Genomic DNA, 26,892 nt, shown 5'->3' on the forward strand with positions numbered 1-26,892 from the left:
ATTCGGTTTTGTCTAATTAACAATAAGACAAAAAACTACATGTCAAGTATTTAATTTTGCAGTACGCAATTCTCGTTAGCTAAATTTTGCATAAAGATTTTCATTAACTTAAAATGTTAATGTCATGATAACAGTAACACCTAAACCAGCTAATAAACGAAAACGTGCTCTGCCATAATAAAATTATTCCACGATGTTTAACGATACGCGTAAAGTGTAAAAATAACGTGAGATTGACAGCTGTATAAAGTTTTAATCCCCTTGGGAAATGAAAATACGCCTGAAACAAGTTTATTTTGTCCGAATAAGTTTATATCGCAAAAGCACCTGTAAAATGAAGCTCGTAAACCGTCATTGGAACGACGCCGCGCTGTTTGTCGAATCACCTGAGTGACTAAAGCTTAATTGCCAGTGCAACTCATTACCATCACGGATGAGTGACTTGCGGCACTTTCGATTCCGTGCCTCGAATTTTCGACTCGTCGAGATTCTCATTTCGCTGGCGCGGGTAATTCGCCGTTATATCACGAATTAGGAACAAGATAACCGTATACCGTCGGTTTTCGCGGCGAGAGAACGGTCGCCGGAGATTTTCTTTCGGATCGTCCCGCTGATTCTCGATGATCCGCTTTAACACCACGCGCAAGAGAAAAAGGGAGAGAGAGAACGAGCGAGCGAGAGTCGCCGTTTCCATCCCTTTCCTTCCGGAATCTCATCCTTCCTGTTTTTTGCGAAACCCGTCTAAATGCTAATTGGTTTCTCCGTTTCCGACCCGCTCGCCGTCGCTTTTCCGTCGCCATCGTCGACCCGTGTATCTGTGTACGTAATCTGTCCTCTCGGCGGGTAAGCCAATTTTTCTGAAGCAATTACGATATTACCGTACACGCGGAGTTGTGCGGTAAGTACCGAGGTTTATGTTAGTCACGAAATTCTCCCATGAAAATGCTATAAAAAATTATTAAAGTCTAAAATTTCCTATGTAACTAAAGTACATGTTGCATCAAAAATTTTTACCGCCGAAAGAATAATGGAAGACCCGCAAGCAACACATCGGACCCAAAATTTTATATCACTCTCCATGCAATATGCAACTTTGAATAGATATTAATCCCGCACTCTTCCTGCCAAAAAGATATTTGTATTTTAATTTTTAAATCAACGCGGTATACGCAAACACTAATAATTTAGGTAATAAGCGCTACGTGAAAAAACAAATTGCAACATTTTATGTTACGTCTCATTATCACGTTTGCTTCGCGGTTCGAATAAAATCTCTTTCTCCCGATTAGAAACGAGATGCATAATCGTCGCGCGGCTATATCGGCTTCAACATCGGTATTTAGCCGCTGCGGCAATTTCACCCGCTGCAGTAATGTTCTTCCGCGTAATTATCGAACAAAAAAAAGTCTCTCAATACAGTGAGTTTTACCGCGGCATTGCGCGGCCGAATGAACGTCCACACCGTTCATTTAACGATACTCGCCAGAGGGGTATGAGCTTTTATAGGTATGTTATGATGTGTACACGATCGTGCGCGCCGCGTGCTAATTCATACAACGCATTGTTGGGGCGCTGTGTTTCCCGATTCCAAAGAAGAAATTATCAACTTGCTGCGCTCCACTCGCACCAACGCGCACATTGATCGAACGCGCCTACTGCTAATTACTTCCATATTTGATGTACCGAAATGTTTCACGAGAGAAAATAATGACTTATAAATCGACACAAACGTATATATTCGATATTCGTGTACAAAATTAATTGAAGACCAACATTGGAGAATGCTAAATGCGCTACAATTTTGCTCACTGTGCGCTGCATCACCGATAAAATAAACTTGCGGATAATAATATAAAAATAATGAACGATTAATAATGCAGTTAAATGTATTATTAAACACTTGTCGATCAAATGTTATAAGGATTTATCGCGTGATTTGATTGAACAGACATCGGGGGAGAGAATTATTAGATACAAACATTTGATTTACGCTGTCAATCATAGCTTTTCGCAAAAAAAGATGCGTATGCGGTAGTTTGTATGAGATTTATCTGTGCGCGAGTTTAAAATACGAGGCAAACAAAAAACATTTTTCTGTTGACTTACATTTTGACGCATATTTATCGTTTAAACGCGAACTCTTGTTTATCTAAAAAATGACAGATACTACGCTGGCTTTCAAAATAATAGTAACAACATTAAATCAGGGGAATAATTAATTTATAAAACTATACGGTGTTAGATTGGACTCGCCCTCCTGCTCATGACGTTTATCATATTGCGCCTTTGATCAAGTAAAGTAAATAATATCCGGCAACAATTAATTTGTAGAGTAATAAAATGGACAAACAATAACTGTGCCTTTGCATATGTATGTTGCGAGACTTGTCAATTGCCACAACTGTAATAAACACGTAATGCAAATCCGTTATTAGTTTATTTTGAGGAATATATTAAATGATATTTATTCTCCATTCTTCATTTAATTAATAAACATTAATAATTTATTTCTAATTAATTTATAGTGTGCTCTGTGCATATTTGAATGTTGATTGTTCATTATATGACTCTATTTTTAGAGATATATTGAATTAATCACTGCTTAATAATTAACATAGAGTTTCATAGCCTAATAAAGATGCAGCAATAAAAAAAAATAAAACTCTTGTCACATTTGTCCAAACGCGCACATGTAATTAACTTTCTTCTCATCCGCTGTAAGTGTCGCACCGCTAAAACACACTGTGCAGAATTTGTGCCGAAACGCAGATCGAAAGTTGGCGCACGCTGTCCTCGCTGGTTCAATGAATTCATTAATTGAATAATCCTAAGGTTTGAGTCGCTCAAAGACAGGCACTTATCCCCGTCCCAGAGCGGCCACCCTCGATCTCGTCCCGTCCCGCGCTATATATGCAAATTCCAGAGCGAATTCGGTGTAATGGTCTCTCACTCGTTCGTCGCTTTGACTACTTCCCTCCACCGTTCAGCGTTGAGCGTTCCCTCTCGAGGGGAGTAACGAGCTAATGCGAGCGCAGCTAAGCGGCGCCGACCCCAATTCCGCCGTGCGCCCCGCCCTGCCCTCCCCCGCAAATTCATTAAGCAATTGTGATTTCATCCGCCGCCGCACTTTTACGTGTCGCCGTAAAAGCCGCCTCCCTGGCGATGTAAGCGCGCCCGGGGGCCTTTATCGGCGGATATCGCGGATGTACGTGTTACTTGTGCTTCGTGTACCCACCCGCCGGGCTCCACCAGGCTCCTTCATCCGCAGAGAACAGCATCCCGGTTCCTGATCCCCTTCGATCTCATTTCGCGCTGCTTAACGTCGCGAGTTAGTTACCTCGAAGCGGATTTCCGAGATTTTCCGGTTTTCGCAGAAATTGTCGCCGCGGCAGACAGGCGGATAAACACGCTCACGCCTTCACTCGCAAGCCGTAACTCTGACTAATGCCATAACGTCTCCGGAATATGCATAGTACACTCTTCGAGGATGCACCCGGGCTCTCACGCTCGGGATTACGCCGCCGCGTCATGAATATTCCGTGGGCAGCTTTCAGGAATCGCGAATACGCGCGCTGTTTCCTTTTTCTCCCTTCCGGAACAAACGTTAAGACACGACAGTAAGCAGTTAATAGCAGTTATAAAAATATCGCGAGTAATCAGCTGTACAAACTCCCGTGTGCTAGATCCTTTCAAATCGAGTCCCTCGAAAGAATCTTAGCTGAAACTTTTAGCAAAAATAATCTTTGATATAATGCAAGACTTTTGAACTATAAATTGGCTGAATGTAGCTATGAACGTTCTAGAAAGCTTTCATAAATTTATTTCACTCTTAACTCTAGAGCAGGATTAGAATCTCTAATCCGCTTGTTGTAAAACGCCTCTCGCTTCGCGTCGCGAGGCCGGGTTTTCATAATTAAAACCGCGAACACGCGACGAAAACTACGCAAAGACGCGAATCCCAGTGTATGCAGTGCACGAATCCGGTTGTACCTTTCGCGACGGAGAAAAGTTGTGTGCACAACGAGAAAAAATGTTTCGCCCTAAGCTGCTCGCCGGTTACGTATGTACGAATTGCAGCTTATGCTGAGTCTTGAAACCGAGAAATATAAGATATTCACGCGCCACGAACAAAACAATTTCGTGTTATTTCGCAGATTTCACTTAATTATTTTCGTCGCGCCGCTGTACGACTTAAACGGCTGACGAATGTATATTATCATAATGAAGCCACGAGCATAATTACCGCTAGATAACCATATCGAATATGTATGAAAAGATTGAATAGAACAGTAGTGTATCTGTTCAGTGAATATATTAACATTTGAATTACATGGCTAGCGGCGGTGTATTTCATTTTGACGATAATGTAAACCTTATGGCAATGCCGTACAGCCATTCATTAGGAATTTGATTAACCTACGTTCTATTTTGTAAAAAAGTCAAACATTTAAAGGGCATGTCGCGCTTATTTCCCCGCAACAAGTACGACCTAGTAAATAACCTTTAATTCAAAATATTCAGAATATTATATACAAACAAGCTAGATGAATATATGTCACACGCGAGACGTGTGTGTGTGTGTGTGTGTGTGTAACCTATGACAGCATAATAGAACGTTTAAATATTTAGCCATCTAACAAATGCACCCGATTGCGTTTCCTACTTAATTATGCCATTAATCCAACGGTTTTATAAAATATTTTCTTTCCGCGGAAATTGGGCGAGTGACGTAAAACGATGTTGTTACATCTGTCGGCGTGACAGTGGTTTATTGGCGGTGTAGAACGTCAACAATATATAGTGTAACTAGAGCATTGTAGATGCGAGGAAAACTAATCTGCGTTGCATTTACAATTTTCACATACGCGTCAATGCTTAAATACGAATAATGTCCACTTTCACCGATAAATTTAAATATTTCACACTATTTAATAGTTCAAGAATAATTACAGCCAAATGTAGCACAACACCTGTGAAACAATTTGAAGTTTCATGGCCGAGGCTTTGTGTATCTGTTTACACGTATCTTATATAATCAAGAACGAAGTACAGTAAAATAAATTTTTATCGTGCGATCAGTTTGTTAAGTGCTATATTTATTTAAAACAATTATAAAAACTGTGGAAAATCACCAAACAAATTCGAATAAAGCAATGAAAATATTATTAATGTAGATATTTATCAAGCAACATCATGAAATTAAAGAAAAACAACAAAATCTCGTAAAACTGAAAGTCGATATGTATCGATGAACTGTTTACTAATGAGAATCGGTTTTTCCTCTAATTGACGACTCAAAAACGAGATACGCTCGCAAATTATTGTTAAATGCGGTATTCCGAGTTTGCAGATATTATATTACGAGAGTTATATGTGAGATTTTGCTGGTTACACACGATCTGGGCGAACTCGCGCGACACGGATATGAATATTGACGCCGATGTTCAATTCAGACACGACCCGTGCATTACGAATGGAGTTCACAGTTGAGATTAATAATTTACGATTGCGCGGACTTCGTGCGGGATAAACGTCGTGAACATTATTCGCATAGCCGGCGTCCTCATCAAATTTGCAGCGAAACGAGTACTTACGAGGCAATATTATGACCAGCATAATTATAGGAGTAATAATAAACGTTACTCGTATATCTAACATGACTTGTGTTCTTAATTTCAACAATGCTGCTGACGATAAAACAAAGCCTGACGAATAAATTCGTTCATCTTCGAAGAATGCGAGGATATAATTAGCGGACATTAATTTTGTACGGCTAAGTCCTTTGTTACGCGTACGTACTATGTGTACGAACATTGCCCACATAATTACCTCAGGCACATATAACAGTGTAGTCATGGACGCACAGGTATAGCTTACCGCATATGCGCCTATTATTGCAGTGTTAATTCGATGGCAGATGCCAAGCGCGTCTTCTCAAATGCACATTAGGTAGATCAAAAGGCCTCGGTGTTGTGTCTTGGGTCAACCTAACCCGCAAATCTGACTAACCTTAGAACCGAAACTCCAAATAGCATCGCGAGGATACGTCGGTCTCTCTATCGGATCCTCTTGCACACTACAACCCCTTTCAATTGATGACTTTGGTTAATAGAAGCTACGGGTTTCGTTCGTTAATTCTTGGATTAACTTAGATCGACATTTCTTTAATGCAAATTTGATTATCACTGATATTTTCACGCGAGTTAGTAACAAGTTTAAGCAATATATGGAAAGTATAAAATGATGAATAACTTGGATAGAACAACAGTTTTTTTCAGTGTAAAAAAAAAGAAGATATATTCTACATTCAATTTTCTCTTAATGGCAAAAATGCCAAGAGATCACGTTTCCACCGGCACCGCTGTGAAAAATAGGTTGTGACTTGTCACTCGTGGCCTCAGGGTCTGTATACATTAGGAATATTACTTGTTTTTAATATTTCTCGCTGCTCTAGACTCGTCTCCGACGATATGCATTTTTTAATTTTGTAGTAGCTTCAAGAATGGCAAGATCGCAAGATGTACCTACGTTTCTTTAAAAATTAGAAACACAAGGAAATTCAAGTTTTTCTCCGTACGAGAGTACGCAGTACTTAAAATTCATGACATACACTCGGGGCGAAATCTAAATAAAAACTGTTTTTTCTCCAGACAAACCTTTTATCTTGGAAATAACGTAAATTAAAATATTGCGACACAAATTTGTTTCAATAAAATATAATATATACGCGCAGCCGATGCTACGTGTCTGTTTTAATAACTTTTTCGCGATTCGACTGACAGTTCGATCAAACTAAGCGGCTCAAACATTTTGAAACGTTATACAATCTCTTTTATCCGCGTGTAAAAAATACTTACCACGAGTGAAGAGTTAATCCCACCGTCGTACACATATAGATCCGTTTTTGTTACCTTAGCGTATTATTTGCGATAACCGATGTTGCCGCGCGTGAATGTTATCAATTGTGACGTCTCGTCAATATGTGACAGCGACAGACGCGACGTCGTAAAAAGCTGTTGTCGCAACGGGTAAAACGTAGTGAGCTTTTTACGGGGGAGAGGGAAAATTTAACAGCGCGCCGCAACGAATCCGAGCACACGCGCGCATTAATATTATTTCGAACGGGACAAACGAGCCCAAGTAAATTACGATCGCGGCACATCCTGAAAAAGCCTCCCTCGCTCCCCCTTGGCGCTCTCGCTCTTTATGACACTTGTTTACGGTCGCACTTAAACTGCTATGATTTAGTGGCTGCTGCGGAACACGATTCGAGAGTGGCATCGACGCGGATTGCTTTTCCTCACGCGCGGTCGACTGAAACTAAATTATTGCTACACTACGGAGCAATAAAAACCGGCAGGTCAGACAAACGCCGGCTGCAGAGCGTGTTACGTCACAGCGGTGGAGAAATTGGGGCAAACCAATCCGCCGTTTTAATTAACATTCATCATGACGTTTCGTCGCGGGTCAAAACATATAACTTGAACGAAACACTCCGCTCTGATATATATATATATATATATATATATATATTTTTTTTTTCAATGATACCAACGGTGAATCTGCATTCTATCTCTTGGCAATTTAATCTGAATTCTTTATGTTCGCGCTCGATGCGCGAATGTATAATGGGAAATTTTTTATAAACCTGTTTTACAATCGATTAGCGCGTTATCAATATTCGATAGAGGTGAACTTTTTATTCAATATTCGAATTTCCACGATTTTATTTTTATGGTATTTTAAATTATGAAGAATTCTCGTATTAAAATAAAATTTTATTATCAAGACATAGTTGATTAAATCTAAGTATTATTCGCAGCAATAGCTCATTTTCTTCTCACTTGTTTTGTACAATGAGCCCCAGCGTGAAGCGGACTATACAAACAACATTGCTCAGACAAACTTTTCTCTATCTGCCAAGTAGCTCGGTTAATTATTATACCTCTCTCGATTGTTCGATAAAAAGTCTGAAAGCTCCCGCAAAATCGCTAACGCGCACAAATATTCGATGAAGGCAACGAGAAAAAGTTCTCGCCCGTGAACGGTCCGCAGCGAATCGCGATTGATTTTACGGACACGGGCGCTAAACGGATTAACGCTGGGCGAAATCATATTTGCCCGTTGTTCCTCGAGCGTGTCCACCTGGTGACCTAGATCGATCCTAATCTGGTCGCGCCCGTCCAACCGGGAGCTTACGTCGAAATTGTCCCCGCTGGCAATCGGCCGGCCAGTCGGCCAGTCGAGCCTCCCTTTCAAGGGGAGGGACATGGACTGCGAGGATATCCGCTTAAGTGCCACTAAGTAGGTACGGCGTAAGATATGATGAGAAATGGCCGGTGTGAGTATTCATTGAGGCACCTGAATGCCGATGTATCTATTGGGGCGCGCATAAGGGAGACGCGTTTACGCAGAGCGCTGTTTATCGACAGCAGCGGCGTATCGGAGCTATATCGAGACTGGCTTCCCGGGATGCAAATGACCTCCGTACATCACGTCAAGGGTACATACTCGTAGACAAAGGACCAGGTACTTACCCGTCGGCGAAGCGAGCTTCCAACGCAGCGACCGAGACGAAGACACGAGCTGTCCCCGATGTGTTGTCTTTATCGGCTTACCGCGCTTCTTCTTCTTCTTCTTACGCTTCAAATCCCTCATTGCTACGAAATTTCTGATTCAGGAACTGTGGGAAGAAAAGGAAAAATGTGACTAGGATGGGAGCTGGAATTGCGACATGTCGATTGTTTCGGGACGGGAGAGCATTTTGTTGCTGTAAAATTGATGTAGCAGAATGGCCACTTTTCATAACAGAAAAATAATCATATTATCAAGAAAAATAAGTATATCGAGTACAGTGAAAATAAAATATTTCGCAACGTTTAATTTCTGCACGAGATTGTTCGTAATGACAATCCCACGCACATCGATCCCCCGTTTTGTACGCAGAAAACAAGCTGAATCTTAAAATAAATTTAACGAAAAATCTGACCGTTTAATTAAAAATGCGAAGAGAGTCGAGGCGCAGCGTTATGCAAATAAATGATCCGATTTCTCGTGCGGATTTTTAAGCAGGGGGAAATATCGACGCGTTCGGCAGCCGCCCCGGGCGGAGGCTCGCGGAATGAGAATCTCCATCTGTCTCCCACAAATAATCGTTATTTCTTCTCTTTTAATTGCCTTACGAATTCTGGTACAATTGGATTCAACATAAACGATAAAGTCGGTACTGCTCGTTTATATATACATTAATGGTACGTTTCGTTAAACATCCTTTGAGTAGTGTCACTAAGAGCGTACGCTGATCGCTCGTGTGCTAACAAGTAATTGATCTCGTACAATCGGGTTAAACTTACTCGCTACCAGTCGTTCTCGTTCGGACGCGAGCTCGGGGGCTCGCGGCTCGCGCGAGTCAATTAATCGCGCCCGCGTCCGTCTCGCTTTCATATCCTTTTCGGAATATACAGAAGCAGGATTAGCGACATCCGCGTGCGCGCGAAAGCCATTTACAAGTACTAACGAGGACAGATCTCGTTCGGCGTATAAAAAAGCACGGGGGAAGAGTGGGATGACGGGGTGTCGATGGGTGAAAGGAGAGCGGGAGAAAGGATGTGCAACATGGCAATGGTGGATTTTGCGAAACTCGTTCCCGTTGCTCGAAAACAGACGGCGGAACCGCCGTTCACCGGGAATACGCTCTTTCGGGAACTCTTCTCTCAGGAACATACAACCACGTCGTGCGTTCTCTTCGCCGTCTCTTACATTAGCGGAAACCTTTCGATCGCCCGCGAAATATCGGACTCAGAGGTGCGCAAAATTTCATCGCGATATGTCGGACTGTTTAACTCTTCCATTACCTGGCGAAATTCCAAAATTATTCCCCAAAGCAGTTTTTCCGTTGTATCTCTGTCCGAGAGCAAAGCTTCTCCCTCTTGGTAGCGGAAGAGTTAATATTTATCTCTGCACTTCGGTGCATCTGTAAATCGAGAAGAGAGTAAGACGTGAGCGAAACGATTGGACGCGTTAAATTCGGAAAAGATTTTAGTGACAGATTTCGCGTCTTGCGCACTTCTGGTTCGTACGAGCGAGCCGTGACAATACAATCGAATTTATTTTATTTACAAAGTTGTGCTGCATCTTCGCTAATTACTTTTCTCGGCAATTACTTCCTAATCTTTGATCCGATGGTCGATTCGTTTGGAGATCAAGTGATATCTTTCTTTCGCTCTCTTTCTCTCTCTTTCTCTCTCTCTCTCTCTCTCTCTCTATTGACAGTACCGACTGATTTTGCCCAGCGCAATAATCACGGCGATAAAACATTCAATTTTGCAATGCAACCTTTCCTCTTTCTTTCGTCCGAGAGTTTCAATTTAATTTAGCTGGAAAAAATACACCCACTACATTCAGAACTTCTATTGCCAAACCATTGATCATCCAGACCTATTCATCCTGATTGATGATGGGAGTCTCGTGCAATGACTGCGTTTCACCTGACGAAGCACTCGATCGATCTAACAGTGTGAATTAGTAAAAGTTACATCGTGGTTCTTAGTCATGCCGAAGAGAGTTACAGCGATCGTTACATTCAAGAAGGTATGTACAGTACGGCTATTCGTGGGTCGATCACGTTGCTGATAACGCGTATCCGAGGCGTATCGTGTCCCTAAGGCGACACTCGGCACGAAAATCATTTTCACTCGTCAGTGATAAAGCAGGCGAAGATAATAAAAAAAATTTCTCTCTATTTTTTTTTTATTACATTTTTTATAAAATTCTCGTATCATCAGTATGAAGCTCCTTCGTTTTACAATTTAAAAAAAGAAAAAAGATAAATTGATAAAAGACTAAAAATAACAAGAATAAAAAGATCATTAAATCATAATAAAAATCGTACATCTATTGAATTTTAAAATAATCTAAAATTTGATCGTTAGAAAGTAGATCGTTAAAATTGCAACAAGAACGGATTTAAATTTTTCGTTTTCATTCATGTTAATATCTTAGAATATTTATATCTTTTAAATTTTTTAGATGATTAACTCTATATTGATTTCTATACAAATCCAGTATTTTCATTTTTGAAAAAGCGAAATTATTCATCTCTCGTTTTATATAGCATTAATAAAAGTACAATGAATAGTTACGTATACCTACCTTTATCTAGTAACCTAATATTTTTCCAACAAATCGAATTCAAAATGCATTAGGGTATATTTAGTCGTACAATTACGTCTTTTAACTTATTGATTTTTCCATTTGTTTGCAGAAGAATGCAAAAAAAATCTGAATAAAACAAACAATGATCAGGATTTCTTTCTCTCGATTTTCCCGACCGTCAATAGCTCTATCTGTCGCGCGGCTGAATATTTATCGAGCGGCGTCATGCGCGTTCCTTGAAAATAGTATGCCGCGATGCGTTATTATCCGGAACGACGTATTCCACATTGCGCATTACGAGCGCGTTTTCCAACGCGCCTCGGATTCTGTGCACGCTACGAGACCAACCCACTGCGATCGGAGAGATCTATGAAGAGGTATACACGGATAGACCAGTACGATACGATTTTTTTTTTATCATTTAAAGCTTAACATTATCTTAACGAGCGTGAGTCCGCGCACCCACGCGCATTGTCTCTCGCGCGTCGTCCGCACTGCGCTTTCCACGCGCGCCTTTTCGCCGGCAAATCTCGTATTCTCGCTTCCGGAACTAAAGCCTTGATCAGTGTGCGAACTCGCGATGCATGATTTTGGTGTGTGATTAAAAATGCGTGCGTCACTCAGAGGAGACATCGATTGCGAAGGGAAAATTAGCGGTAATGACAGATTAAGATATGTAGAAGTTGAGACACAGATGTCATCGGATACTTAATCAACGCCATCGGCGGTTCACGAGAGCCTTCCCATCGCATTGAGATCCCAACGAGGGAATTATCACGCGAATCAATCGCGTTCGTGGCGTTTCGTGGCGTCGCGTCACCGCGGCTCCGCTTTCCGAGAGAAACTTTCCGTCACTTTCGCGCCCGATATATTTCCCGGGTCGACGGTGTTCGCAATCCGCGACCGAACGCTAGATGCAACTTTATTCGAAGAACATTCCGGGCGCGTCAGCTGGCTGCGTTAACTGCGACCGCACACCAGACCGTGCTACGTGATACAATCTCGATCATCTCGGTTGGAATGCAATTAATTTGATATATATTTGATATTACCGGATGGTGCCGAGTCAGACAGTCAAATTGTGACAATACGTCCTGTAAATAGAATTCCAGAGAAAGCTAATACGTGTTATATATTATTGATGAACGTAATAAGTAGAATATCTGCGCGAGAATGAAATCGATAAGAATAAATCGAGCTGTTTTCATTCAATTATGAGGGAAAATAATCACATAAAGCAGTAATTAAGCACGCAAGTTGAGCGCGCTCTGCCTTAGCATAATCAAGGCACCAGATATAACGTGAATATATAACGGCCCAGACCCTTGTATCGACCAAGCCAATATTTCCCTCTCGCGAACGACGGTACGTCGAGCTTAGTTATATAACTTATCGGGTCTATCATACACGCACACGGATAGGCGACGGTCTCATAGCCGCATCGAGGTTCGACGACTCCCGAGCTCGTAAATTCCGCGTCCTGCGATGCAAATGGAACGCCGGACGAAACTGCGGGCGTTCTCCCTTGCCAAGCTACGAATTTCGCACGGTCCGGACTGCATAATTTAGGGATACTTCAGTGGCTTTTTCGTCTTTCGCGAAAGGCGAAAATCGATTATTATTGTCGTAGCCGATTCCGTTTGCTAGTCCATAGCGGGCGGCGAGAACGATCGAGAGAAATATTTATTTCTGGCAAAATCTTCGCGCTAAATGGACTAAAAGGACGCTAAGTTCAGCGAAGAAAATTGCAGTCTTTTTTTCAAAATGGTCCGACAGTCATAAATTTATAAAGGTAGGTTTACGATATAATATTTCTCTAATCTGTATAATTTATTTTCTTCGCTGTTGTACTCTGGAATAACGTGGGATCAACATTCAGTCAAATGGCCGTTTCTTAATGGTGTTAGAAAGATGCAATGTAAAATAATCATTTCACTCACTGACTTATAATAGATTAAATTTAAGATATGCATTTCAAATTTAAACACACGTTATATATCTTTTAACGGACAGTAAATTGATATTCTAACAGTGGCAGTAATTCTTTATTGTGAATACGAGATTGCAATGCACGTAGGACGATCTGCGACGGATTGAAAAGAAGCTGCGCTCGAGAGCGACGTAAAGTTTCAGCGGGTCGAAGTGCACATCCGGCGGCTTACGAGACATTCGTATGACGCAGCGCGTCATATATACGTATATCTCAGAAGTTTTCGCGAGAGCGGATAAGTCCGACGAACCTCAAAATATTTGTTCTCCACGAGAAAGAAACGATACCGCTTCCGGCGACCAGAAATTGAGTGGAATTCCAGGATAGTTTTGCCAGCGTAACTAGGTCACCGGTCGGTCTCGGACGAAAACATGGTTGGTTCTTACCTCTCGAGATCCGCAGGAGTCAGCTGCATCGCCGATAGATTTCCTCGTCTCTACGCGGGCGCCGACCGGCGGCAAAGAAATGCTAATCCCGTCGCGCCGACCTAAGAGAAATCGTTCGTTCTTGTCAAAATGCGTCAGTCCATTCCGCGTGTTCGCTCGTCCTCGAATTCGATCGTTCGCGCGAGCAGTTCGCTCGTCGGCGAATCTACACGCTCTGTCAATCCCGGTCGGCGTCAATGCGTCACACAAGCTACGAATGAAAAGTCCAGTGGAAATCGTTGTAGCGTGAGCCTCGACGTGTGGTTATGAATGCATGCAATCGCATGAGACGTGCAGACGGGGTGGTCGCTCAAGGAAATGTGGACTGGACAGGATTAGCTGGGTTTCGTGCTCCGGAAGCGAGAGCAAAGTTGGCGAACTCTCTTTGCGGTCGCTGTTAGCCCCGCACATTGTCTTCTCCTTCGCCCCCTCCGCACACTTTGCTATTCCGAGTCGATCGCGATCGACGGTCGCGAAAATCGGGGGCGGAGATTTATAGAGTTCGGCGGGTGATTAGCGCGGGTGGGGTGCACCCCTGGTCTTCTCTTCTGGCTTCGCCTCCCTTGCACCATCCTCGTGGTCGTCCCGATCTCGCCTGGGTGAAACTATCGGCCGTACTCTCTTACTACAGCGCCTCGTGATCGACCAGTCACCTCGCGAAGGAGCCGGCGTGCAGGAGCAACAGGAGCAGCGCGAGCGTCCTCGTGGCTGCGCCGCTGTTACTAGAGTTCCCGTGCTGCATGGCCGCCGGATGCTCCCCTGAAACCCAAGAAAGCCGCATACACATAAATTATTTTGCAGACAGGGACTAGGCGGTCGGGGATGGGCAAATGGAAAATTTACATCGCCGCTTGTTCTCCCCGTCTTAGCCTTCTCTCGCCTCCTCGAGAAATTTGTGTGCCTGAGAGGAATGTATGCAGCGCGCGTGATACACAGATCCTCTGATCTTTACTCTTATCGCAAGTTTTTCAACAAACTCCACATCAATATTGTTCTCAACCCGAATAACCTTGATATCCGAGTTGCGTTTTCGCGTATTCGAATAATAATAACTCTTTCGTATAATATAGATGTTTATTGCAGGTCCACAAAATAATTGCTTAGTATTTTTTCACCAACAGTTAAAATCTCGCAAACTTTAGAATCAGTAATCTCGAATTACGAGATGCGACAACGCCTAGGAACCTTAATGGTCCTGAGTCGCTTGGCAACGCCTTGAGACTGTATTATTTGTCCTGAGCCTTCGCAATATTGAATCGCTTGTAAGAGATCCGAACGTTTTGAGATTTCAGAAATTACTAAACTCAATCATTGCGCGACACCGAATTTATACCCGACTTGATCTATGGCATCAAAGCGCGGGCCGAAAGACTTTGTAACAAACCGACAAAAGCGCGTGCCGAAAGACTTTGTAATAAACCGACAAATAATATCGACGAATAATAGCGACAAATAATACCGACAAATAATATCGACAAGAAACTCTCTTACAAGTCAACTCACAAATACGCGTATGTTTTTTTATAAACTACCGTCGTGCACGACATATATTAACGCATACCAAATATCTTTTTGATATTACATATTTCGATGATTAAGACACGAATTAAAATTGCAAAGAAACTTGCATACTTGATGTTAACTAAGCGATGCATTGATTTGATTGCATCCAATTATGCAATATTCATTGCACCGTATTAGAATAATTTTCTGCGTGCATGTGATAATCAAAGCGATACACTAACATTTATTGAAATAATTACGTATAATTAACCGTGATTGTACAAAATTAGTAGTGCATTAGCTTATACATTAATTATTGTCAACTACGAATACGTGAATATTTGAGAGTATCATGATGAAAAGTACACACTACAAGTTTTGTACATATATTAGTTTTACAAATTGTGCGACAATTAGTGTAAACAAAACGGTGGCCGATCGCTTGTAAATCTAAACACGATGGTAAATCTAAACATAAACTTTCTAACCAATTCATCGAACTGTTATCGATATCAAAATAAACGCATTGTTCGGGAAATAATTCGGCGAACAATAATGGTATTTTAAACGCACGAGACATAAATAAATGAAATAGCTGTAATAACAGTGTAGTGACGCAAAAACAGGCGCGCCCCTATGCCAAATAGCCAAGCGTACTTCTGCGGACATAAAGCTTTTCAAAATGTTCGCCCGGAGCGAAGTCGAATTCTCTCCGTCGTGCGTATCGATTTCGGATAAATCAAATATTTAAGCGGACATTACGTTAGATATTGCAATAGCGCGACTGTTTGTCTCCCGATAGCTAGCAAGAAACAGCGAGAGAGAGAGAGAGAGAGAGAGAGAGAGAGAGAGAGAGAGAGAGAGAGAGAGAGAGATCTGGGAAACTGAAATTCCTCCTAAATATTAACGCCAGCGGCGTTTCTGCGACGCGTTCCTCGAGAGTTTACAGTAACCGGCACATTGATACGTACATTCATACAAGCGTGTAAGCCAACGCGTTAGAACTAACTTCCACTCGCTGAAGGAATCGAGAGGTATAGGTACCTGCGGATCTTGGCAGAATCTTACGCGAGAACCCTCAGGTGCCGTGCCGATAATCACTTACCGGTGTGGCTCAAAGTTGCTGTCGAACTACAAGAGTTCTTCTCGCAGTTCTTACACGGGCCAATGTAAGTGTCTTATTCGAGAACAATACTGAAGTTATTATTAATGCAGCGTGTTGCGCGGGTATCGCGAAAGTTCATTATCGCGGCGTACGTTCCCTCAAGCACGCGAGCTACTTAAGTGCGTTATTTATGCAGTTTCTTCGCAATATTAAATTGTGACCAGATTTCTCCTTATTGCGCGCGGAACGACCTGCCGGTTATACCACGGCGTGATGAATTCCCTTATTAAGATTAGCACTAATAAAATTAAACGCTATTTTAACAAAAACTCTATAATAAGAATTATTTACTTATATTAGCACTAATTCAATTAACTGTTACTGAACAAGAACTTTATGCCAACTCGAGAAAGAAAGTTAGTAATAAGAAAAAAAAACATAAAATTTAACGTAAGTAGAATAATTTATAAACAATTTTTTTAATTAAAATTTACATAAATCTTTAATATTTTCCTTTTTACGACAAGCTACACATATCGTACCGTATCGTAAAATATTGAAAAGTATCGTAAAATGTTAAAAAATGTTATAAAATGTTACCGTAAAATTAGAGCAATAAATAAATGATAAATTAATTCTATTAGCTTGAAGTTGTTCCAGCGATGCCTCTATGGCCTTTTTTTCTCTTCATAATTACTGTCCTTTATATCACTTACTTACAAAAATAAAATTAATTATGATTACGTAAGCAATGATAAAGATATGACAATCACGTGGTACGATCACTATTACAATGAAAAAATGATGCGGAAAAGATCGTCGGAGCTACGATTCGCTCGACATCCGTAGAAAATAGACGACGGCGGAGAGAAATTGAAAATTGCGCAACTAACTTTGCGCGTCATCCACCGTTCCTATTCTGTATACTATGTTGTACATCTAAACTATTTTCGTATGCTTTTGGTGTTTTTCGCACATAAGTACGAAACGATTTCAGTCTTGTCTACTCTCTGTGCAAATGATAGCAACGTGATAGCGTGCAAACAACGCACGTACGCTGCAACGTAGTGACAAAAAAAAATGCGAAAACAAACAGCACACTGCGAGCCAGTATCAAAACATTTGCGACAGTTCTGTTTAAAATATTCAACGTATTATAAGATAGTGTACATATATTCTGTGCTTTGTACTTAAAATTTTAATTTCGACAAACAGGTCACTATTTGTATCTATTACACTTTTAATCCATACATTGATTTCTTTAAAAATTAAAATTCCGGTTTACATTACAATTCTGTTTTAAAGTATTTAAATCATTTTACTACTGTCTGTATAAGTGAATAAACAAAAAAAAAAGAGAAAGACATCAGTGGAGTGAAATATTTAAAAATATAATTGCCATTTTGCTAACTGTTCGCGTGATGAACATTTAGTTTCGCAAAATTTAATCTATCAAAATTTATTGCGCAAACAGTGAAGAAGCAGATATTTATTTTTAATTTTGTCTCCTATATTTATTCACTTATATTATAATAGAGATAGTAAAACGGTCTAAAAATTTTAGAACGTAAAATTTCCAGACAACAAATTTAATCCTTATGCTAACGAGTCAACAAAACCAAGATACTAACAATTCTCGGTGACAAGTAATCTATTTATCCAAAATAAAAACACACAACAAACAAAATATATGTAACTCATAATATAAAATATTTTAAACGTATTAAGTGCTCGATATCCAAATGTATATTGTTTTACATATACAACAAATGCAGAAAACGTACAAAATTAATTCAGATGTACAACATAATAACCGTAACGAATACAAAGTTGCCTGCAGAATTTTCGATTTCCCTTTGCCTTTGACGTCGTAAATTTTGAACAGATCGTAGCTCTGTGCGATCATGAATTTCCGAGTTTTTTTTTTGTTTTGATATTGGTAAAGCTGTGCAATTGTCACATCTTGATGATATTATTGCTCGCGTGATTATATTTTCACAAGTATATTTTCAGTTATCGATAAACTACTGAGAGAAGAAAAAAGCCAGAGAAGCGATCTAATCAACATTAGAGCGGAGCAACTTTAAGCTTTAAATAATTTATCATTATTTATAGCAGTCGAAAATTTTAGAGCTCGAGCGATTTAGACAGTTCGGATCTTCAAATCGAACGTCAAATAGTTTAGACCTTTTGAGTGGAAAGCACAGCAGTTTGAACAGTTCAAACTGTTCAAACTAACGTCAGGTACGAAAATTTGGAAACTATTATAGTTCAAACATGAAACTTATGAAATGTGTAATAATGCACATACATGAGAAATCACTGGCAATACCCTCAGTGGCCGTATTTTCGAGTATAAAGCAACATCGTGTTTTCCTTTGAATATATTCTCCTGGAAGATTTCGTAATCATCCATGCAACCGTTCCATCCTGATCGAACTGGAAAATATATACGTCGGAGCTTGACCGGAGAATGATGCAAGACATTGCCGCAACGGAAAGCATCAAGCGGCGCGTTCACCCGAAAGGATCGAATTTCTTTCGCTTCCTACCTGAAGCACATCTACGTACACAGCCTCCTCCTCGCGCATCCATCTGGCAGGATGGATTTCTACGCTGGAACGTATTTTTTTTCCCTTCCGCCGACGTCCGTTTGGAGCACGAGCTAATTTACGACTCGCAATTCGACGAACGACCGCGTGGTCGCAAGAAGCGCTCATTTTTCAGCGAAAACGAGCATCAGCGTTCCGGAGAAAAAAGAAAGTGAGAGAGAGAAAGAGAGTCGCTCACTCGTTCGGGGAAGAGAGAGGAAGGAAAGAGGAGTGGGAGAGCGACTCGCGCGAAACGACAACCCGCGGAAGTAAATCGACAGCAGGCACGGGGGATGAAACTGCTCGGGGCTTTTCGATGGGGAGCGGCATCGACGATACGCTCTACGTTCTTACGAGACGCTGATGTAACGCAGCGAGACACCGGCACTGAGTGCTTACATAAGTTCAAACGCAAAATGCATGTCGTTGCGGCGAAGTTCTTGAGATTTTAATTTATTACACAAGAAGAAGTGTGTACAGTATCACGGTCCATTTATCCTTTCTTTTTGCTATTCTGCAAAAAGATAATTTCTCTTCTGACTTTTCTGCAAAAAACTCCTTCTAAAAAGCATCACGATAAACATTATTAAACGCGATCAAAATAATTTATGCTGCGCTGAGAATATATAGCTGAAAAGTTCGGAGAAATTATTTGCTTCATAACTTTTTGCCAAAAATATTAAATGTTATAAATGCAGCATCACGTCGATTAGAGTTGCAATATTTTTTTTGGGAAATTTTGAAATCTTGTTAACACAAAATAGCGCCAGCAAAATAATTCAAGATTCTCTAAACATACAACAAACGTACAGTTACAATACTGAGTGTCGCATTAAGGACCAATGATTATTGAATCGCGAGGAAAATATTGCGACATCATATGTCGATCATAATACCCAATTACTTGATTGTATCCAATTAACTCTAATGCTAACAGATTGTCTTGTGCGCAGTCACAGACTGGAAAAAATTGAAGCGAGAGATTTTGTTTTTAACAAGCAGCATCTTATTATTGGAAAGAACTCCGGCAAAGCGAAGCTTCTCGGAGTACAAGAACAAGACCAGCTATTACCTTTATTCATAAGGCATTAAACTGTCCCGCGTTTTGCGTGTATGTGTGTGTGTGTCTGTGTGAATTGCATGTACGACGCACGAGCTATCTCTCGCGACTCATTATTTTCCACTATTTAATCTCTGCGGCAAGAAAAAAAAAAAAAAAAAAAAAACAAAAATATAAATTGTTACTCCGGTTAGTTTTGCAATCCGTACACCACAATTTTACACCACGAATATGCTAATGGAGCGTTTTAATATTAACAAGCGTAATCGCCGCAGCGGGTATTCGCGAACGCGAGACTGATAAACAAATAAACAACAGCGGAAATCGACAAATAAATACGTTTAAAATTAAACAAAACTCGAACGACATGTGCATACGCGGGATAGTAAAATGGTACCAATTTCCAATAGCATTCTCGACAAGGTTTTCGCTCGCGGAATGTAAAAAGTGCGGGGTCACGCCGAACAGTGAGGCGAATTTCGAGGCTTGCGTCGCTAGAGAGAGAGAGAGAAAGAGAACCAGTTCGAAATTATTACGAACTATGTTTTCTCTAAGTAGCCGGGAAAGCTGATGCGCTTTAAAATCCTTTCATTGCTTATTCAGACGTGATAATTATTCCTTTTACGTGCGCCGCCGTCAACGAGTTACGTAACATTGGCTGCATAATATTGGCTGAGCACTTGAATCCGCGTTAGCAACAACGAATAACGTGGCTGACGTTGATAGATTAACCCGCGGCCGAGGGTAATCGCCGGAGAGGAGAAAACCTAATCTCGATACCGACTACCCAACCAGTCGCGCACTCGTGAAATTTTACTCGCGGAATCACGCATCGAGGGGCTTTATATCACGCGCGCGGGTCGCGATATTCGCATAATTATGCGCGCCCATGAATCCGAAACTTTTGGCTCTCACGTGCAGGCGCAGCTGGCTTTATTAGAAATCGCGAGTTAAACACGTGTAATAGAAGCATTATATGTGCTTTTTAATTATATACACCGTTTGATTTCGACCCTTTCCAGGACACAAATGCGAATACGTTTTAATACAATAAACGCTGTACAGAGAGCGACATCGCCGGAAATCCTGTTATTTTCGTCATAGGGTACGTTGTGCCCCCTTCTGGGCACCGCAACGCACAAATGCAATTACTCGCGACCGCGGCAAGCGACGTTAAGTTGAATGTCCGGCGCGTGGCACTACAAATAGTTAAACATCGTTAAACTTTAACCCTTTCATCCCAGATTCTTGCTTATAAATTAAAACAGATTATTATTTCATACAGCCAGAGAGAGAGAGAGAGAGTTTCCTAAAACTCATACAAATCAAGCATTCCCTCTTTGATGAATTGGCCGATGAAGTAACTAATTAAATTTCTGTGCAACGTGTCTTGGATCGATGTCAAACACATTGCGGCACATACGAGCAATCGATCATACCGCCGCAACAATCGATCGAAAAAATGAAACTCCAGCTGCGCCTATGTAATCGTGTTTCAGCCGAAGATCCAATCGAATTCGATTAATCGTAGGATTGGCAATTTACCGGCGCTATTTGCGGCCGCATTAGCGGCTCTATGGCTATTGTATGCCCGGATATCCAAAGGCTGGGCTCAGATGTATGGTACCAATTAGCAAATCAGCTGTCGCCAATGTTTACTCGTGACTGATGAAGGCGGCGATATCTCGCGGTGGTGGCGCGTAAATCTGTGACACGTATAATGACGAAATCAAACCGAGCGAAAATTCTCGGATTCGCGCGCAGCCAGCGAAATTCTGCATTTTAAAGTCAGCCCGTGTGCAAGCAAAATGCTCTGATTTCATCACGGTCGCATTGTTTCTCATACGTGATATACATATATATAAATATCAGTTAAATGGACTTGCTTTTGCGAAAACGCACTGCACTATATTTATCGCGAGTTTGAAAATATTTGCAAAATTTAATAAGGAGTTAATTAAAAATTGCCAGTAATACGGGTTTATACAAAAAGTTATAGATGCATGTATTTAAACAGCATTAGCTATGCATTCTAAAATTACCTTGAACGCAGTAAAACGCGGTTGGCTTTACAACGCCGTCACAGCCGTAATCACTGCGTGATATGAAAATTTCACATAAATATGCGATTTACATTAAGCTTTTTTACATTAATGAGAATTGTTCACGTCAAGCGAGAGTTAACCACCTTGTTTTCGAATTAATATTCTGAGTAGCAAAAAAAAAAAAAATGTGTGCGTGTGGAATGAGAACGTGCTCGGAGCTTAAGGAGCATCATCGGTCGAGGATACGTCGACGCGATACAGCACACGCCGTTCCCTCGCGAGAGCTTCAGCCGCAGTACTTAAGCGCGGCGCGGCGCGCCGCTTAATAAACCGCGAGTTACTCGCCTCTCGGGTGTTCGCTTTTTATAATGCTTCCGCGACTTTCAAAGTGCCACTGCGTTTAAATCACGGTCGAACTTCCGGGCGGGCGCGTCGGATACGCTCTCCTCGTTCTTGAAAGTGAAATATACCCACCTGCGCGGCACCCAACACCCCTTTCAGGCGCGGGGTCGCCAACCGACGGCGCACCGGGCCTCCCTTATGAAAATCTCGATCATAAAGCTCGTCGAAGTAGTTTCCCGCTACACCGGGACGCCGCGCCGCGGCAATCCCATTAAGGCGGCCTGATTTGCAGCAGCGCGAATCCCGGGACAAGAGAGGGACGAGGGGAAAGGAGGGGAAGGGGGGACTCTTATACAGTACAGCGGGCGCGGGGCAGGACGGCAGCTGCCAAGAATTATTGCGCGTTTTTTATGCGACATTAGGGCATCCGGCCCGACGACGAATAGGCGGCGCGTTAATACAATGTAACCGCCGCGCTGGCACGCTGCGTCGCGTACGAGCTTGTAACGCCCGTCGACCTCCCCCGGGCTATTCATCTCGAAAGGAGGAAACGCCACAAGAGTCCAGGAAGAAGGAAAATCCCCGACCACGGTGGCGCGGCCTTAACTTCGTTCCCGCGGTGTATACGCGAATGTATACGCGCGTATGTTCACTCGCTGAATAGAGAGCCTATACGTGAAGAGCAGTGAAGATGAAGCTCCGAGCGTTTCGAAGAGTCTCTACCACTCGCTTGAGTACGAATTAAGAAGTATTGCGCAGTATCGAGAACTCGATTAAAAACAAATCAAATACGAGAAATACAATCTCCATGAAAAGAACACGAGCTTCGAGCGAAGTATCGCTCCTGCCCGGCTTGAAAATCTCGCTGCTCGCGTTCTTTCTTAGTATTTTAACGCGGCCGATCGCCGAAGATGTAAAATTTATTCAAACGTCACGACAATGAAACGTTTCCGCTTGAATAAGAAAAACTCAATTAGGAAACCGTCATAAGACGTGACGTTTCTGCCGAGCATAAAAACTGACATTTTTCAATTTTAAATATGCCAAGAAAAATCAAGACTTGGCCGACGTTACGTTACGTCGGAAACGAACGTAAGTCACGGGTCAGTGGTTCCTTCGAAGAAATGATTATCGTACGAACCGCAGTCCGTTCAGGCGAGGCAATCAAGGAAGCACGTATGTGAATGCAATCCGTTTTCTCCTTTTTTGACACTGAAGAACGGGAACCGTCAGGTTTCCCGATTATCGGACGTGGCAGCATAAGCATGAAAGCTCGTTACCGCAACGCAAAGAGTTCACGAAACTGCGTGTGCAATTAGTTTCCACAGAATCGATCGTGACACGTTAAATAGCGCGCTCCGTCGTGAGCAATTCGTTGAGTGGCTCGTGCGCAGATTACAGGCCAAAAACGCAAGAATGCGCGCGTGATCTTGAAAAATCACCTAACGTAACGCAGTCATCAGTTAAATGGAAATTTCTCGTCAGTCCGTTTTACTGGAATTCACGCGAATTCTAAAGGATACTTGAAATATTCCAGATGTAATCGTACGCGAGCTTTAAAATGAGCGATGCGCAATATTGCACGTACATTACATTAGAGAGGATGAAACTTAAGCATCGCGTCAGAGATGTCACGTTCTCGAAACCGCAGAGACCGCTGAGAATAATATACAAAATAATTGAATAGCGTTAAAAGCTGAATATATAACGGTGGTCGCTCGGATTCATAACATTTTAAGTTGAAATCAAAAAGAGCGTTTTATTACTAAAATATGTTCTCCGTCGACACAGATTTCGCAAAATCGAATAATGAAACATTTTTTCTTTATTTTTTTTTTCAACTTTACTTTTATTTCAGCTTCAAAATGTGCCAATGACACAACCTGGAGAAAGATTTTGAAAGAAAATTCGCCTCTCGTACTTCGCGCAAATCGTGACAAATGTGACTGCATCTGGCGGGGTTTCTTTTTGTTCGCCGCAATGTAATGGAACGAAGATCTAATTTCGCGCATTGCGCCACGAGTGGACGTAGATAGATCCGATTGGGCGACTTAGCGCAAACCGCAAATGGCCGGAGCGATCAATCTCCATCGAACCTATTTCGACCAGATTGTCGGGCATTTCGCGGTGTTAAAGTTTGATTATTCATATATGAATACCCATGAATGTGACATGAATACCCGAGGAAAGGAAGCACGTGCATTCTTGATCCAATACAAGCCCGCGTTATCCCACCGTACTGTTGTTATCCATAATGCTTTGGACACTGTAAAGAGTGTCTCTACCTCGCAAAATTTTTTTTCTCCATTTTTCGCTCCACTTCTCGACGATATTGCGTTATGCACAAAAGCGAGCCGCCTGTAGCTCGAGTTCGGGTATAGATTTCAGAGCATCTGTCGACGTATCACATTCATAGTTATCGAATGACACAATGCGCATACGCGTAATTTGAGCTATTGCGGTCTGGCCAAAACAGCAAACGTGTTTCATCGGTACAGTTGGATGCTGAAGGTTTGCTAGATCGGCAAACAGTCAAATGTCATGCTGTGTTAACAGATCGATTACTGATAATAATTACGTTCCTTTTCGGCGCATACATTCGTTATTTTTTAATAAGTTGGCATAATTTGTCTCGTTTGATAATTATCCTCGCTATTAAAAAAGTTCTTTCCACTTCTTCTTATTCAAAAATGAAACACTGAGGCTATTTGTAGAATACGTGCTGAATTATTAACACACGTCGTCTCTGCATGTTATTCTGGTTTCATTCGATGATAAAATTTTCGTCGTTCAACGTATCATTCGCGAAATTATCGCGCACATTATTAAATGGCCATTTAAATTCATTGTGGAAGCTCAAATCCATTCGCTCGATCATAACGATTCAACGATCACAGACCTGAGCCGCGTTTGAGGGTAAAGAATGAACAAAGAGGAAGTTACATTAACAAAAGTGCGCGAGGTATCGCAAAGGGATAGCCGGAAGAAAAATTTCCACGCCGAGAAATTCGCGGTGGCGGCAATGGCGGACGAACGGATTAAAACTTCCTCATCGGCATCGGGATAATTGGTTTAGTTATCGGATCTCCGCTGACTGTATCGCGAACTCGCCGACCGATTCTTCGCCGAGTATCGACGTCGCTTTCCACGCCCGCGCGCACTTTCCACTCTGTATCTCTCTTTCTCATTCTCTCTCTCTCTCTCTCTCTCTCTCTCTCTCTCTCTCTCTCTCTGTCCTTTTACCTGCTCCTTTAATCTTCGCGTGTCCGCTCGGCACCGCTCCGTTCCGCTTCGCGCATCTCGTTGTAACTCACGCTCGAAATCATCCACCCGACTTCCCTCCGTGCGCGACATTTTCCTTGGCTCGCTCGCAATTTGCGCCGATGACAGGCGTATTTTATGACGGGAACCTTTCGCGATACTCGCAGACATAAAACTACAGAACGCGCGTTACTTTATCTGGGAATATTCGTTCTGCAAGCGTTGCTTGTGTACTTTGCAACGCGTGTGCCATCAAATAAAAGTGTGTAGTTGTACGAACTGATGATTCCCAAACGGTACTTTCTCGTGTAGTAATATAATTTAGAATATACAGTAAAATATACACCAATCTAACTTGCAGAAGAATGATTTTATCGACCGATAAAAATAATGCAAACTCTTAGCTTTTCAAGTAAAACTTTTTCTCTCCAAAAATAGATTGAAGCATTCGTTAATTATTACTGAAGATATTAATGTAAGGATATTAATACGAGAACAAGATTGAGAAAATATTTATAACTAAATTATAAAAAAGTACAAAAATATGGCTTAAAAAATAATCTTAGCCTGAAGTCGATCATGTTAATTCGCGAGAAAACGGACCGATGGCAATCAAGAGTTACGTATGGCGTATTAAAGCGGCGAAATAGAGTGAAACTTTCTTTGAATGATTATTGGTACGAACCGAGGCCGAGTAATGAGATCACAAAGTGCATCAATGCAAGAGGGAAGGCCACCGTTGCTAACTGGAGAGGTATCGACGTGCGCGAAATATTTATTGGTCGCCGCAACATTAAACTGCGATACCGTAATTCGGCGGCGGTTACCGGCCGTCGCTTATCCGGCCGTCCGTTACGCGCAATGGTCCATTTTCATTCGCCTTTATCCCTTTTAATATCGCCGCTTTCACGTCCAAAAGCTAGTGTTAAGCAGATCAGCGCTGCTGCTGTCCCGGGAGACACGCAACGCGCGTGACTATCGCGATGGGATGAACGGGATTGTTTCGACATTTATCGCTCTTCCCTCTTTAATCCCGCCGATATACTGTCGATAAATTAGTTTATTAAATCGCTAGTCCGTGAAATACGTTAAATTAGTATAAATTTGTATTAATAAATTAGTTGATATGTGTTGCGTTAGTGAGTGTCACGATGAAATGAAGTAAACAAATCACTTGATTTATCAATTTATCAATTTTATATTATAATTAAATGAGAATCAAAAGTGACTCGCGCGAACGCGAGCAATTTCGATGAAAAAGTGTGAAATAATATACCGTGTAATGACGTGTTATATAATCAATATTGCAGAGGGCAATGTTCCAATCAGATAGAAACGAAAGGGGGGAAGGGAGGGTGAAGATGGACTTCCTCTCTTTCGCGTCATGATCGGCGCTTAGCAGGGTCCATTTCTCGA

General features: G+C 41.7%; 1 protein-coding gene across 7 annotated transcripts in view; it reads right to left on the reverse strand.

Moving 5' to 3' along the window:
* Positions 1-9,149: 9,149 nt before the first annotated feature.
* The window catches only part of LOC105678328 (opioid-binding protein/cell adhesion molecule homolog), a 176,045-nt gene continuing 158,302 nt past the window's right edge, over positions 9,150-26,892 (reverse strand). For all 7 annotated transcript variants that reach the window (XM_067357957.1, XM_067357959.1, XM_067357958.1 and 4 more), the window contains one exon: positions 9,150-14,328. In XM_067357957.1, coding sequence (XP_067214058.1) covers positions 14,219-14,328 — 110 coding nt within the window. In that variant the 3' untranslated portion in view covers positions 9,150-14,218. The remainder of the gene's footprint in view (positions 14,329-26,892) is intronic.

Source organism: Linepithema humile, chromosome 6, assembly GCF_040581485.1.
Source record: "Linepithema humile isolate Giens D197 chromosome 6, Lhum_UNIL_v1.0, whole genome shotgun sequence".
Lineage (NCBI taxonomy): Eukaryota > Metazoa > Arthropoda > Insecta > Hymenoptera > Formicidae > Linepithema > Linepithema humile.